Source organism: Nothoprocta perdicaria, unplaced genomic scaffold, assembly GCF_003342845.1.
Source record: "Nothoprocta perdicaria isolate Ctin4 unplaced genomic scaffold, notPer1 scaffold_184, whole genome shotgun sequence".
In the NCBI taxonomy this organism is placed as follows: domain Eukaryota; kingdom Metazoa; phylum Chordata; class Aves; order Tinamiformes; family Tinamidae; genus Nothoprocta; species Nothoprocta perdicaria.
The window spans coordinates 455,723-471,946 of NW_020455027.1; the positions used below are offsets into that span (position 1 = coordinate 455,723).

A 16,224-nucleotide genomic window follows, 5' to 3' on the forward strand; every position below is an offset into this window, starting at 1 on the left:
CTTTTAAATTGAAACTGCATTATTTGACTCTTCCAAAACTCCAGATGTAATTTATTAGAGAAGTCATATACAAATAAGACTGCCACTGTTAAATATGAAKGAAGTACATCACTGACATCAACCAAATCTAGTTTTATTTCAACAAAATAGATCACTTTCTTATTCTTAGCTTAAACCTTCAGACTGTTCTCCTGGATGTTATTTCATGAGTGCTATCATAAATCCATATTCTAATGTTAAAATATCAAACCTTTAAATGGGTGCAGTAATGTATGTTCATTATCCATATTCTAAAGTTAACTTGGGTCCCTTACTAAATTCCAGCTAYTCAGCTTAGTACCTCAGTACACGTGGGGAGCTGACGAGTTCCCTAGCAGTAGAGGCACAAAAAATTATACCCTGAGCTGCTTAGGAACTAGGTCTTCATAGTCATTCCTTTAGGGCCTATCGATCTGTTTTATATGCAGTTATGCCCTGCTCAAACATCCATGTTACTGAACTTGGAAATCATCATAAATTCTAGTATAATTGAGCAATTATCCTGGGATTACAGATTGAACAGGGCATGCGCAGTAGGAAAGGTCTCCTAGCTTTATGGCTGTGGTACCATTACCCTGAGCAGAAGCTGAGGACCTCAGTAAACTAGAACTTTCTAAATATCCTTTGAGATGAAGTCAAGTCTCTTTCCTAAATTTCTCAGTTTACATACATGGAGATTTAATATCATGTTCAAACACTGTAGGCTGTAGAGAAAATACACGGTGTTATTTTTCTGATAAAGACTGTTGATCTAATTCATTCTTTCCGTTATAATGCCTGAATAAATTAATTCTTTCAGTTATAATGACTCCTGAACTCCTGGCTGCCAAACGAAAGAGTCCAGAAGTGCAATTTCTCCACTTGAAAACTGCTTCCAGACTTTGGAGTAAATCTTCAGAATGTCGCTTGAGTAGACATAAGGGGTTATGGATCCATCTCTGTGCCATCCGCTCCACTATCKATCACTGGGCTAGAAATCCAACAGGCTCATTGATTCTATTCAAGACAATTAATTTTTGGCATCTATGTTACTTGCCTTTATAATGCAATAGTGTACCTAACTAGGGCAATAAAGGTCCCTACCTAGCTGTGCATATATTTCTTTCTCATAAAACAGGAGGGTTTCAAAAGATTCCAAAATAATATTTTACTATTTAAAATACTGAAAGCTACAATGCACCTATTTCTTTTAAAAACATATATGTTCTGTATGTTTTCTATATAAAAATACATCTGTTTTACGTATTTTTCTTGGTCAACCAAGAAAAACATCTTAGAAAAGTTTTAGGGGAAATTTTGACTTCTCAACTCTTGTATCTTATATTTTTCTTTGTTGTTTAATCTTTGCTTTAGTAATTGACACTGGTTCCTTTTTTCTAATACTAAGAAAATTAATCAGTATGCACATTCATCCAAACAAAGCATGTTTATGATTTGCTGTCTTGGAATTATCTGTAACATAAGTGATTTTTTTGACTGTAAATTTTCAAGATCTCGTGATTAGGGCTGACTTGGCTGTTTGGTGGATGTATGGAATACATCATGTAAGACCTAGTGATGACTGCTAATTAGAATAATCAGATTCTACGGTTGCTCTTTCATAAATCAGAAAGAAGATGGATTTTTTATTAAGAAGATACAGTTGATTAGCTATAAAACTTCTTCAGAAATGGAGATTAAATATGCTTTGTAGTTAGGATAGACTAGCATATTCTGTCAAGGAAAATTTTCTTACTAATCTCCTGAGAAATCAATAGAAGTATAATGTTTGCAGAAGCAGTTGTTTGCACTGACTTATCCTATGTTTTTTTCTAAATAATTTTCTTGTAAGAGTATTTTGGAATGTATCATTTTTCTGGCTTTTTCTGTATCTCTTTTATTCTACACAAAGAGCAGCTGTAAAAGTGGACTTTGAGACAATGATATGAAAGGACACTGTTCTGCTATAAAACAGTATTTATTGCAGTACATCTTCAGAGAGTTTACACCAGTTCTCCTTACATAAAAATCTGATCCACAAGTGAGAAATTTATTATACATACTTTTCTCTGAATCTCACATCAAATGCCGTCTGCTCCCAGTTTTGTGCAGTTAATCACTATGGTAAGGCATATGAGATTTTCCTGAAATACTTATACAATAAAATCTATAATGCATAACAATCTGTAACCATGTATGAAAGCATATTTATACCAGAAGTGTGTGTTTTCCCTATCTGTATAGAAATAAAATACACCAACTGAAACACGATTATATGACTATATGAACTATGTGAATGCATAATTTTTATTATAGTGGTATATACAAAATGATACAAATGGTAGGTGCAGACAAATCCTAAAGCCATGTTATATCATTTTGGCCTGTAGAGTGTCTGTACCAAATAAATCAAACCAATTTATAAAGGTTCTTAGGGCAGAGGCAAAATTAAGCCCTTTAGATCTTGTTATATAACATGTGCCGTTTAAGTAACTGCTGAGCACACTGATATAGCAAAATTTTAAATCAGTCAGGCCACAACCACGGGAAAAGATGCTACAGTAACAAATGTGCTTGGGTTTTGATGTGCAGCATAGTAGGTTTTGTTAATTTATTATTATCTGGTTTAACCTCCATGACGCTCCAAAAAAACAGTGCATTTTGTATTGTGATTAATTTGACACTCGTGTGTGCGTGGAAAAACCCTGAGCTGGAAACTTTTGGTGTTTCCAATAATGATATTTGTTTTCAGTCCAAAATCATGCATACAACCTGAAATCCATGTAACAAAGTTATCCAAAATACAACTTCATCTTTAATTGCATTTAACAGAAAAATACAGAAATTTATGCCTTTATCTGTCTCATTGCAGGTAATGGTATTAATGTATTTTCCTTTCTGAAATATAACACAGAAATAGCTGCTAAGCAAAAGAATAAATAACAAATCCCCTGTTTCTCTATGAATACTTTTGTTATACAAAGATGCACATTTGAGGATCAACAGAGAAGACAGTATATTTCTATGTTATGAGACTTATTTATTCTGAAATTTAGACATGCTTTTAATAAACATGAGCTCTTGTTTTCTAGGAGGACCAGTTATAAGTATACTGTCTTAGTATTTACCATTAAGATACCACACAAGACTTTCACTAAAGCAAAAGGTAACATATTGTACAAAAGCAAATGCTCTGATTTACATTATACGCTAACATGTTCCTATTATGCAAGGAAACAGAGCTGGAAATAACTGTCTTTTTTAAACCTTTAGCTGAATATGATCTCATGTATTAGTAAAGATAAATGCACATATAAATGTGAATTAGTAAAGAAACCCTGACACATGGCAGAGCTTACCTGAACACTTCTCAGCAGATCTGCTGCTTGGCTGTCCAAAGCCTGTGAGTCCCTGAAATAGTGAGACAGAATAAACTCAATGTAACCATTATGTAGCCTACTAAATTCACTTCAACATTTCAGAATCAAATAATAAAACATACGCTTCACAAACTATTCAAAAAGAGTAAGCATGCAACTCCAGCTGGAAGAGATTTTGTTCACAAACTGAACAGTAATAGGCGTCTAGTTTATTCTCATCAAAAAAGTAAACCAATCACATCATTGACAAAAAGCCACTGTAAACAAAAAAACTGTATTTAAAGGATTAACAGTTTTGGTATCCCTGCCATCAAGTTTTCTGTTCTTTCTCCATCAAAATTTAGGTTATATATTTGTTGTTAGCAAGAGTTGCATTACTATTATTGTTAATTTTAGTTCTGTTTATTACCTTGAGGGTTATGTATTGAAGAATAATTTTGTTGTCACTAGTTAATGTTAATTAGCTGTTTTAATAGCCTATATGCCTATTTGTTATCTTTTGGTAGGTTTACTTTTTTAACTATCAGTAACTTAATAACTGAGAATATTTAACATTACTGTTGCATACTCAAAATTACAGAGTTACTATTAGTGTTACCTGTTTAACGTTTAGTCATCCTTTGAGTCCTGCGACATATTTCCTTAACAATCATCAGCCATCAATCTGATAGTCTCATAAGAAATATCAGCCCTCTAAACTGCCTTCAAGGGCGGTGATATTTAGCACTGAAAATTACAAATAAAGTTTTTGAAGTTGAGTACCAACAAGTGGGCAGTGACACTGATGATTTGTTTATCAAGACAAATTATTATATACTACAAAGATGCAGTCAACGCACTCCTCTGAGTGAAAACAAATATGTGAAGCTATGCAATGCTTACATGTTGAATGGGATATTTAATGTGCGGGGAAACTCAAAGGTTGAAGAACTAGCATTTAGACAGTCTAACAGTGGTAAGTGGTAATCTTACCTCTTTAAACTCCATTACATTCTCTCGAGAGACATGCTAATACAAACAAGTCAATCAGAGTTTGTGTTTAGCAAGATCAAGCTTAAGAGGATAGTTTAAAATCCATTTATTGTTCTAAAGCATTTTTTTCCATTAACATGTTATACATTAGTGGATACTAACCATGATTCATGTAACAGTTTAGTTTGTTAACTTTTAAATTATTTAACAACCAGAAGTTATTAATACAACTTTTAAAGTCTTACACAAAAAATCTTAAAACAGGCTTGGGTTCATTTTTGTAATTTTTATATATAAAACATTTTAGGCATCTCTTGAAAAAGAAATAAAGCAGGCATTTAAAGCTAGAAAACAAGTAATTCCAAATTTAGTTTGTTACAAAAGGTTTCAGCTTTATTGACAAATTATGGCAAACATATTTGACAAAATTATGGTTTCCTATTTAGAGAAGCTTACACATGGAACTTTATGTGATTTTTTTTAACAAATACAGGTTAAAACACTGAACAAATTCAGTTAGCTACATACATACAGTAGCTGCTTGTTTTCAACCCCATTAAAACAGCATTTAAAATTAAATTTACAAACTTAATATCGAACATCTTAATCTAAACTAACATATATTAAAAAAGACAGGTTAAAACATCTTATCTACAGCTTGATTATTGTCTGGTTCAAATAAAAAGAGGAAAAAAAAAGAAAGAATCATATTACAGTCTTTCAGCAACCCTGAACAAAAACYCAGCCTTTAGCTAGTATGTAGAGAGACTCAAGATCTGTAACAGTGTCATGCTTTTAAGTTACACACAGCAATGAATACAACCAACAGAACATCATCTTTGAACGGTCTATAGACAATGCTTGCCAAAGATTTTCTGTTTTTGTGTTTTTTTTTTTAAGTCCGTGTTATAAAATAATACTAATGCCAATGTCACTCCAATGTTATAGGAAATACAGGTAGTACATAGGATAATAATGAGCAGTAATCCCTAGGATAGAAAAGAAATGGACTATTACTTGTCGTGTTGCTGTTTATGTGGAGACCACAGGCTATTAATTGTCTTTGAGATGAGGTCACAGATGAGGAAGACCTTCAATATCTACCATAGGGGTGTTCCCTGTAACCCCCTCGGGCTGACCTTGGAGGTGGTGCCTTTAGGCTGGAACGGGTTGTGGCCCATTCTTCTTGTGCTAAAAACAGAAGAAGAAAAGACATGTTTTGTGAGTGTCTAAACCTGAAAGAGCAAAGTGATCTCACCACTAATGACTGTCAAAATCCTGGATGGTTTTGGCTGAAAGCTTAGCGCAAAGAAAATGAGATGGTGTTATCATCCATTTCTCCATCCTTCCCCAAAAACCAACGGAAAACTCTCCTTTTACTTCTCTATACTGACAACTTGTCTATCTCTGGATGAAAAAAGAAAAAGTCTTTTTCGCTTTCAGCAGAAAAACTGCAAAAATCACTGCATGAGTCTGCCAGTTCAGAATTTATTCTGTATTTTGGGCTTCTGGCATTAAAGCTAAAGCACCAATGTGAATAACATTTAATGTAGTTGGTATGTTAATAAGATCAGGAGTTGAATCATAAAAGTATAATTGAAATACATTTTATTTTCTACTTCCATTTGAGGCAAAAGAAAAAGAAAATAATGAAGGAAAAAGCATATTTGTAAACAAAAACTACTAAATTGAAATATATTTTATTTTCTACTTCCATTTGAGGCAAAAGTAAAAGAAAATAATGAAAGAAAAAGAATATGTGTAAACAAAACTATTACATTAAGCAAGAGTTTTACCAAATAGCTTGTACTTGGCATTTTACTTACAGTGCATTTTTAAAGTTTGTGTTAATGAAATATGTTGGCAAGACACATTAAAAAAAAATGAAGACTAGCTCAGTTTCTACTTTTACAGATTGTCCAGACAAGGAATTTCTGGAATTTAAGGCTTCCAAAGGAGGAAGCAGGAGGCAATCTAAAGGAACAGTCTAGTGGCAGAAGCTTGACCTCCCACCTTAAGCTCTGTCCTAAATTAACTAGTTAACCATAAAGTGCCTTGTCTCCCTGTGCCTGCTGCTCACATTCAAGTGACCACACACACAGTGATCAAAGTGGTAATGCAGAAGTTGCTCTGTATCATCTGCCTTACATCACATCTCAATGCAGCCTCCCACCCAGGAATCCTAGAATACATCGGACATAGACACGCTCATCAGCCAGCTCCAAATCTCAGCATATCCCACACAAAGTTCTCTGATAATCTACCAACTTCTTTTTTAATGAAACATTGAAAATATCCAGAAATCTCAGTGTGCAAATGTTAATTMTTTTTTAACACTGATTCATTTTATTGATGATTGGTACATTCTCATTAAAAGTATATTTAGAAGGCATTTTGTTCCAGCATTTTGTTTTGGCTAAATACTGCTGACTTTTGCACTCAGTATGGAAATGATTACTTGCCTCTAGACTAAAATACTAAATGGTTAAAACAACCTTTGTAAAGACAGCTTTTGTAAAAAAAAAAAAGAAATTATGTTCTATGGAAATAGAAAAAAGACGGAAGCATAAAATATAAAAAGCAGGCTAAGATTTGGAAGTCATTTCTTTCTTCYCTGCAAAATGTCTTTACATCAGCTACATCTCATTATCTCACTGCCTTTGGGCAGGTTGGGAAATGCCTGGATGAAAGCAGTGGCAGAACCTGAAGCAGGATCAGGCTAGTATTAGGAGAGGACGTCCCAGCAGAAGACTTGGTAGAAGCTGCCCTTGATATGGAACCAGAAGCATTTCTCTTGCAATTTTCTTGTGCATTTCCCTTATTTYCTTTTTCCTTGAGTTTCTCTGAATGTTCTCTCTTCGAATATCAGCGGGTTTTATGGTCACACAAACCCAAAGTTTACTGTGAAAAGCTACTGTCTAGAGGGCTGAAGAAGTGKCAGCCAATATGATACAGTCCTAAATCCTAGGGTGCCTCATCCCTACAGGGAATCACTTTCTATACAGTGAATTTAAAAATTCAGCCTCTGCAGTATGTTTCATTATACCCTTTAAAAATGGCATTTTGCTGTAAATGTGCAGCAGCTTCAATTACCCTTTGTTGAAGTGTCACTGTGTTTGCAGAGAGGCCTTGGGGAGAAGTAAGATTTAGATAAAAGAAGAGAAGTTTTATTTATATAAAGGAAAATTGCTACGGCAGTAAAAASACTCACTATATGTGCAACACAAAGGCAAAACAATTTCTTGTTTCCTTTAGCTTCCCTCCCCTACTTCCAAACTGATTGCTGTCATATAAAGGAGAAATGCACAATTATGAGCACAGTAAAAAACGACATTGTTTTACCAGTTTGAAGAAGCTATTTTTCCTCAACTAATGGTCTTCTTAAAGTATATTTCTGCTGCAGCCATACCAGTTTTGACACTGAACAAAGCAGAAACCATRATTTGTGGCATAAATATCTTTATTTCAATAGCATGGTAAACCTATTTGGTTGTTTCCTAACTTTAAGGCAGAAGGATGACGTTCATCACTTATTTGTATTAATTTGGTAATGCTGTCATCAATATATGAAAGAATGTTTAATAGCTGACAACTCTTCTTGACATGGCACGATAGACCTTAATTGTATTTACAATTACATTTACAATTTAATTGCATTTAGAAATACATTTGCAACTGTATTACAACAATTTATAGCCAAAATATAGACAAAGAGTTTGGGTTTAGAGCCTTCAGCTGTCAAAACTGGTCTCTACCATTCCAACTGCAGCGATGGGTTCTTTCTTTACAGTGGAGAAAGCAAGATGCTATGAAGCAACACTACAAAGAGCCTCTGAATCACACAACACTAATATATTTCAAGATGCTGCCTCATTGAAAAAGAAATTGATTTACTGGTGCTTTTTTTCCTACAGGGATTTATAATGAAGATTAATGTAGCTGCATGCTGGATAACTAAATGTTCTTTGTTGTGAAAGCCAAGATGATCTTTCACATATCAGATTCAGGATTCCAAATTTCCCTCTTTTTTCTTTCAACTCCAGTGGGGCCTCCTGATAACGGAAATCTCTGTCTTCAGGATAGCCTTAAAGGTTGGAACCCATGTAGACTACTGAGTAGATTTGACCAGATTGTTATGTTTCTACATGTGCACAAAGATGCCCTTCAGCCATCTGGATGMCTAACGTGAGTTTCATTATGTTCCAATATCATTATATTATATTTTATTCCRTGCAAGACAGGCTAGAATTGAGTAAATAAATCTTTTATGCTGATACTGCTCTTCTAGACATGTAATTCCCCTTCAATTTGTGCCTAAGTATAGTATTAAACGTGGACTAAATTTTCATATATAACATCTATAAGCACTTCATACATGACAGAGTCAGAATGAAAGCTCAAATTTCTTTCTTAGTTGAGATTTCTCTCTGCCATTTTCAGTTGGTAGTTTCGTATCTGCCATTTAGGAAATAAATTGTACAAACCTGTATCAGTCTTGCAAACTAGATTACAATTAGCAGTCCTAAGGCTGTTGACTATACACAGAATTATRGCAGACCATGGGTACAAGGCGACATGGGTACAAACCTAGTCTTAAATGGTCTTAGTTGAGCACCAGGCCTAGGCAACTAGTGATCACCCAAAGGTTGAAACACCAAGTAGCCAGCAGGGGAACATGCAGTGCTCTTTCATGTAACACCAAAGATGCTCTGGCACATTTGCAAAGGAAACACAGCTGACTCCATAGGCCATAGAAAAAGGCAAACGCACACTAGACTGAACCACTAGCATGTGTCCATATCTAATTTCACATTGCATTTAATAGGTTGTGGTCATACGAGCACATCAGTCTAACATCTATCCCTCCAGGTGACACTGGCASTAAATTTCCAGGTCTGCTCATCCCTCTCACCTATTCTCTTCTCAGGCTCTATGGGGCCTATGTCCTTGGGTCTGAAATAACCATCTGGTCCTGTTAATATTTAGTTCCATTTAGTTTTTCCAAGTAATTTTCTTTTTTTTTTCTTTTTTTTTCCTCTCTCTTTTTTTTTTTTTTTTTAATAGTTCAGTAGTTCTCAATCCTTTTGGACCACTGAACCTTTGCTGACTACCCTGCAGCTTTATTACCAAATTCCATCAAAAGAAAGGAAAAGTTTTTATGATACTACTTCATGGTTTTTGTGGATTAGATGGAGATCTCACATGTCGACCTTCAAGGAACATGAAGGACACCACATCTCTGACATCTGTAAAAAGGAAGCATTATTGTTGCCTATTTTTTTAATAGAAAATAATTTTAAAATACTTTGAGCTTTAAGGAAAATGAACTGATGACACACCACATTCCCAGAAGTTTCTGTGGAAAAAAAAATCCTGTATAAGTGGAAATCAACATGCAAGTGGATTATTTTCCTAACTATTAAAATTGTGCCAGGGTAGCACTACAAAATAATGAAGAATAACGTGTTCAAAAAACAAGAAAATACTTATGCATGATGTCTTCAACTGATTAATCAAATACTTCCAGATCCAGAAAGGAAGAAAGATTCCCTTTCTACAAGATCCTGCCAGCCAAAGATGTCATGTCAGAATTTACAGAATGTCATAAATCTTGAGAACCAAATGGCGGGGCTTTCATAGCAAAAGCTCCTCGGTATTCAGGGCTGACAGGGAAGGATTGTGCCCCTAAAGGCCCAGAGCCTATGCAAAAGGAATATTGCCCTGTTGCAGGGTGAAACCAACAACACTCCCTGTATTCTTTGGAGCGTATCCAGTCCTAACGCTAACTGAAACACAGGAATATGTCATTGCCAGTACATGGGGAATGCAATGGAAAGATGAGGTAGTCTCACTAATTCCTATGAATGTGTCATGATTTCCAACTTCCTACTCACTGACAGAAGCTGTCATCCTAGAAACAGGTTAGAAAGACTATTTTTTGTTCCTGGAATTGCATAGTTAGTTCTACAGTGGAAAATAAGACCCTTTGGGGATTTTTTTTTAAAACATATTTGAGAATATGTTATCTAGCTAATATTATTGTTGCATCTATTAAAAAAGACTGTATGCAATAAGACTTCATCTCTGCAATGTGCATACTGTGTGCTTATGGTGTATGCTGTACTATGATTCCACTATAGTTAGTGATTGTGACTTCTTTTCTCTTGCCGATTTTTATTACAACTTCTTTATTTTTGGGAGTCCATAACTGATGTTTTGGAAGGAACAAGCTACATTTACTACTAAACAACCTACAGGACCTACAATTTTGATTCTAGGAGTTTCACAGATGACCTTCGTTGGGATACAGTAATTATCAGAAAGATGAGAGGAAAGAGTAATTTGGTAGAGTGCCTTCTAGAACAGAGCAGAGAAACAAACCCAGTACTTGAATTCTACAAGAATATTTTTAAAATTGGGTCTAATATAATAAAAATGGAATAAACCAGGAATGTATATTCTAAAGAATGCAATCACACAAAAACTCAGGAGAAGAAGGGAAAAAAAAAGCTCAAAACATGCTTTGAAAGAGAAGTTACTGATAAGAACAGTGGAACTTGATTGTTCTTTGAGAAACTGTGTCAAAATGAGAGTGGGGAAGGAGAGCCTGAAAGCAATTCATGTTAATATAGTGATATGCTAATGAAGGGAAACAGAGAGTTTGGAGGAAGAGCAAGAGACCACTATAGTCCACAGCAAGAAAGGTAATCAGGGGAGAATTGCTAAGGAGCTTATGAATCAGTGTGCCCAAGAGCTGAAGAGATGTGCAGAGTGACTGTCACGTTTTAACATTAATTCCTTTTCCTCCTTTTCATTTCTGTGGAAAGAAACCCCATGGAGTCTGACCTAAATCCCCTACTGAGGCCTGGCCTGTCTTTTAGTCCATCTGCTCTAGTTGGCTTCCTTAATTCTCTGTCATTTTCCACTTCTGGCTATCACCAATGTTATCAGGCATCAATGATCAAAATTAAATCAGAAAAAAATACAGAGAGCATAACAAAAAATGGAGATGATGATGAGGGACAAAACAGCATTTTTGCCTACACTTACAGGGACTGGGGATGAAAATGTCAGGGAGGACAGTAAAAATGCCAGTTTAAGAAGCATGTAAACATTCAAAGAAGATTCACAGATATGAACATAAGAATTAAAGCTAGAGATAGAAATTGTTCTGTAGAGATGAACATGGAAACTGACACAGAAACCTTGTTAGAGAGAAAATGGAGAAAAGGCATTTCATTAATAATTAAAAAGGCAATTGCACATAGGCAATTTAGGAACTAARTTCTGAGAGTGCTAAGAGAAATTCTTAGGGAATTTTATGTTATTACAGAATTGGTTGTCTCAGATGTTCCCATTCTTAGCTAAGAAGAAATGTTACATGCTGGACTTTTAGAAATTAAATGTAGAAGTTGTGGGTAGCATGATGGAAGCATAAAAGAGCTGATAGCTAAGGAATCTGAATGTGGTTGGGCATGAGGATGTTTAAGTGTGGTAAACAATTTTATCTTAACTAGTCATGTTTCTGATTACTACACTTGGGCAACCAGAAAATAAAGATTTTTATTGAAGAGATTCCTATACATTCATTGGGAGAGGACTTTTAATGACATTATTTCTTTCMATTTGCTGTGTGTTCTCTGTGAATCAGTATTTGGAAATCAGTATTATATAGGAAGTTTAAGTCAATTTTTATTATCATGAGCAACCGGCAGCCTTAGTTTATGATTGATTTAAATTTTATGTTAGTATTTGAGAACAGGTACTTAAATTCAGATTGTCTTTTAGCTGTTGTATTCATTCAGTTATAAATATATGCACTTCCTGTACCCATTAGAGGCATTATCTATATATTAGCTGAAGCTATCTTTAAAGGTTATTGTGTGCTGAATCGATAATATATTCGATGTGATGTTGTAGATAGTTCTGATATGCYGTTTAGCCAAAGAAATTAACTTAGGTCTTAAGTCTTTTTTTTTTTTCTGTCAGATTTAAAAAAAATCATAGTATCATTAAGTTGTGAAATTCTTTAGAACCTGGAGTCGCTAAACACTTTCATTTATAACAAAAAGAAATATATCCAAAGTTGCTTCAGTCTTATTATTTGACAGGAAAAATCATAATGATCCATCTACTGTGAAATTCTACCCTGGACTTGGTTATTATTCTGAGATTTAATGTCTGTTAGTATAAGACTTCAGCACAGCACATATTCACAACTCCATTTTTTCTACGTCTCAGCCAGCATTTTGTAACCTTGTCATGGAATTTTCCAGCACTGAATAAAGCTCTTTCACAAATGCACAGACAACAACAAAACAAGTACTTCAAAGGCAGATCACTCTAACAGATGCTTTACAATTTAAAGCAATATATATTAAAAGTATCTAATTTGCATACAAAGATGTTATTTCCTAATAATTTCTCCATTTATATTCATTGCTTATTTTCTTTAATAATAGAGACCTGATCATTTCTTATTCTTGGTAAGTTATATAGCATCAGAATATTGCTTAGAAATTTTGGACACAATTTTATTCATCTCTGGTCAATATACTTTGGGACAGGTGGCCAGGAAGAGATAAAATGAGCTATTCTATTTAGATAGTTAAGATGTGTATGGTAACAACAAAGAAAATGGTTTAATTTGAATTGCCATTTAGCTTTTAATATTATTAGGAACATAGAAACTGCTTTTAATTCAGATGAAAATAGTTTTCTTTTCTATGCAGAAAAAGATCTCATTAAGTTCTTCACAACATCACCAAACTGCATATACTTGATACTGACTACGTTATTACACAAGAGATGGAGTAGGATTCAGGAACTGTGATTTCTAGTTGTACTCCTTGTCGGTTCAGTGACGTTGGATATTTAAAAAAAAAATGTGGTTGACTTCCTCACTGCTAAAAATGAATGGAAATGGAAAAATAAAAATCTACTTCTTGGGATGTTCGGGTTGTAATTAATAGCCTGAGAGGTAAGAGAAAATTACTACAGATGGGCAGAGCAGGCCACCCAATAGAAACCAGATAATTAAATCCAGACAATTAAATTTAAAACAAGAACACTGAAAATCATAGTGGTTTTATTTGGATAGTTCATTTTTTGCTGTCTTTAAGACTGTAAACTTCTCCCTACTCAAACAGATAATAGTAACAAGAGTGTTAAGCAGTGGTTGGAAACTTTGCCCCACTTAATGATTAAAGTTCTACTAACTTTGACACAATTTCACCACTTAAATCGACTGAGAAAAGACAGCTGCACTTTTATTATATTTGGACAAGTATATATGATCTGACAGAAGAATTCAAGAACATTTTTTTTAAGCATAAGGTACGCTTAGTTTATCAATATTTTCATCTCTTTTCCCTTATCTGCAGTCTGCAAAGTACACAGGATTTTCTGACTTTGTGTCTGTGCATTGTGTAATTGAACTTATGCATTATGAGAAAAATAACTAGAGCATCTATCTTTTACCAATCACAGATGGTACTTTCGTAATTTCAAATGTCTTGTCTAAYGACAAAACGTGTTTGAAAAACAAGCACAAACCCTTACTTACTTACTTAAGTAAATAAGTGCTTACTTACACCATGCTAAATATTACTTTGTCAAACCTACCCAGACCATAGACTGCATATGCACTATATATGTCTTAAAATCTAGGAAACATAAGAAAACTTTGTGGTATTGTTTGGACCTAGCCCACCAAAGACTGGTGGCCTTTTTTGTGGATTTACTTGGAACTGTTTCATTAAGCTACCTGTCCCTATGCTTGATGATACCTTGACCTCAAGAGGGCTAACAAAATTGGCCATGTGGGTGCTCTTTATCTACCATAGCACTGTGAGTATCCTTGGCTAAAAGTGGTGGTATGGAGTCCTAGAAATCATCCAGCGGGCTTAGTACTGAAGCCCATGAGGCAGGTGCATTCACCCCACTGCCTTCCTACCTTTGGAGGAAGTAATGTCAGCCAGAGGAGGAGTAACGAGCACCTAGGGAAGACCATTTCTTACAAGGATTCAGCCACTTCTGCAGTGAACATCTGTTTAAGACAACACRGCACTTGCACCAGCTTCAGTGAGAAGGATGATTGGGGCATTCCCTTTTGAGGAGAGGTTGGGCAGGTTGTGCTCTTATCAGTCTGAGAACAGATATCTCCAACATGAAGATGTTGCATCAAAAATGCACAGCATCCTCCCTTCCCTTTAGATGTGTCCTAAAAGAAAGGCACCACAGCTGCATGTGATGCTACAGCATGCTCATCATAAATTCCCTAGAAATTTAAATATCTGTGAGTGAAACAAACTTTTTTTTTTTTCCCCCAGGAGGTCAGGAAGCTTGAACCGGGAAAAAACGGCAGGGATTTAGGCAACTTTTGAGTCAAATGTGAGCTTGGGAGCCTCACAGTTAAGCAGTTAAAGACCAGGGATGTTTTGGATCACAGTTTTGAACCGACTGAGCACCCTAGATCTTTGTTAACTGTAGTTTATTTTTCCTCTGGTTATGACCCTAAGAACTTTAATCCAAAGAACAATAGATATTCACCCAGGTACAGGACTTCAGTGACACTACGTGATTGTCTAAAGTTAGTCATGTGCYTACGATATAATTTGGATTTTTGCCCAAGAATATACAAAACATTTGGTAAGAGACTCTTATTGTCTCTAACAACATGTATATRAGATGAGAAGAAGGCTGGACAAAGATGTTTTTAAGTATACTTTGGAAAACTTGATAGAAGTAAGATGCAAAAAGCAAGCAAGAAAGGGAATAAAATGATTCACAAGCATTTTCAATATCTTCAAACCATTTGAAAAAAAATGTATTTTACTTGTGGACAATTTGGAAGTAGCTAAGGAACATAATTTAACAGATAAATAATTTTAATATCTTTAGACCATTTTTTAATATCTTTAGACCATTACAGTCAAAGACTTTTTTTTAGTGAACACGTTGAGAAAGAATTAAATTATGCTAACAGCAATGGCATTAAATCTGTATTTTTATCTTAAATAATAAAAGAACGTTATTATCTGGGCTACCTTTGGTACCCTAATTATAATGAATCCTGCTAAATAAGTAYGGCATTTAAGACATAGAATTAAATGCTTCATATAGAAGCTCTAAGTACATGCATTGTAAGATATTCTGTTAACCTAAAATGTATGAGAATAAGGTTTGATTTTAGCTTCTAATTAATACAATTTAGCTGCAATATGCAAGCTGATTTTTATTCTCATCCTTTGTCATAACACAGGGTTGAAAGACTATTAGCAATGTTATTTTGAGATAAGAATGAATATGACARTGTGGAAAGAGTTTTTATTTTCTTCTTATTTTCAGGAGAAATTATTTTTCTATTACTTTAAGGTGATACATTATGAAATACACAGTGATACAATATGTCATATCTGGAATTATGTAGCTGTTTATRTCTGTACAAACCTCAGTATTACAAGGCTTTGTACTCTCCAAATTTGCAAATCCCAAAGTGAAAGGCAGTAAAATGATTGCATGAAACACTACATAAGATAATAAAGTTTTGCATGATTTACTTATTCTTAATCTKTCATATAAAATGACTTATAGTTCAGGAGTAATAGAGGAAGCAGAGCAAGTTGCTATAAATTAAAAGCATTCTCTTTTTTTGTGCTATGTGTGGATTTTCCTGCAATGTACTAGCATAACTTCCTGAGGTACAAGTGCTTTAGCACACAAAGCCAGTTAAAAGATTGTGACAAATTTAAATACAGAATTTTATGAGGAGTTATAACTTAATTAAAACAGTGATTTGACAAAACAGCAGCAACTTCAGTATCATCCCCACAGTTTCCATCACAGCTGAATT

General features: G+C 34.5%; 1 protein-coding gene across 1 annotated transcript in view; it reads right to left on the reverse strand.

Annotated features, from left to right (window-relative positions):
- Positions 1 to 16,224, reverse strand: part of KHDRBS2 (KH RNA binding domain containing, signal transduction associated 2) — a 293,914-nt gene that overhangs the window by 15,886 nt on the left and 261,804 nt on the right. Inside the window, exons 9-10 of the mRNA XM_026036664.1 lie at positions 5,388 to 5,561; positions 3,378 to 3,429 (exon numbers count right to left, since the gene is read on the reverse strand). Coding sequence (XP_025892449.1) covers positions 5,464 to 5,561 — 98 coding nt within the window. The 3' untranslated portion in view covers positions 3,378 to 3,429; positions 5,388 to 5,463. The remainder of the gene's footprint in view (positions 1 to 3,377; positions 3,430 to 5,387; positions 5,562 to 16,224) is intronic.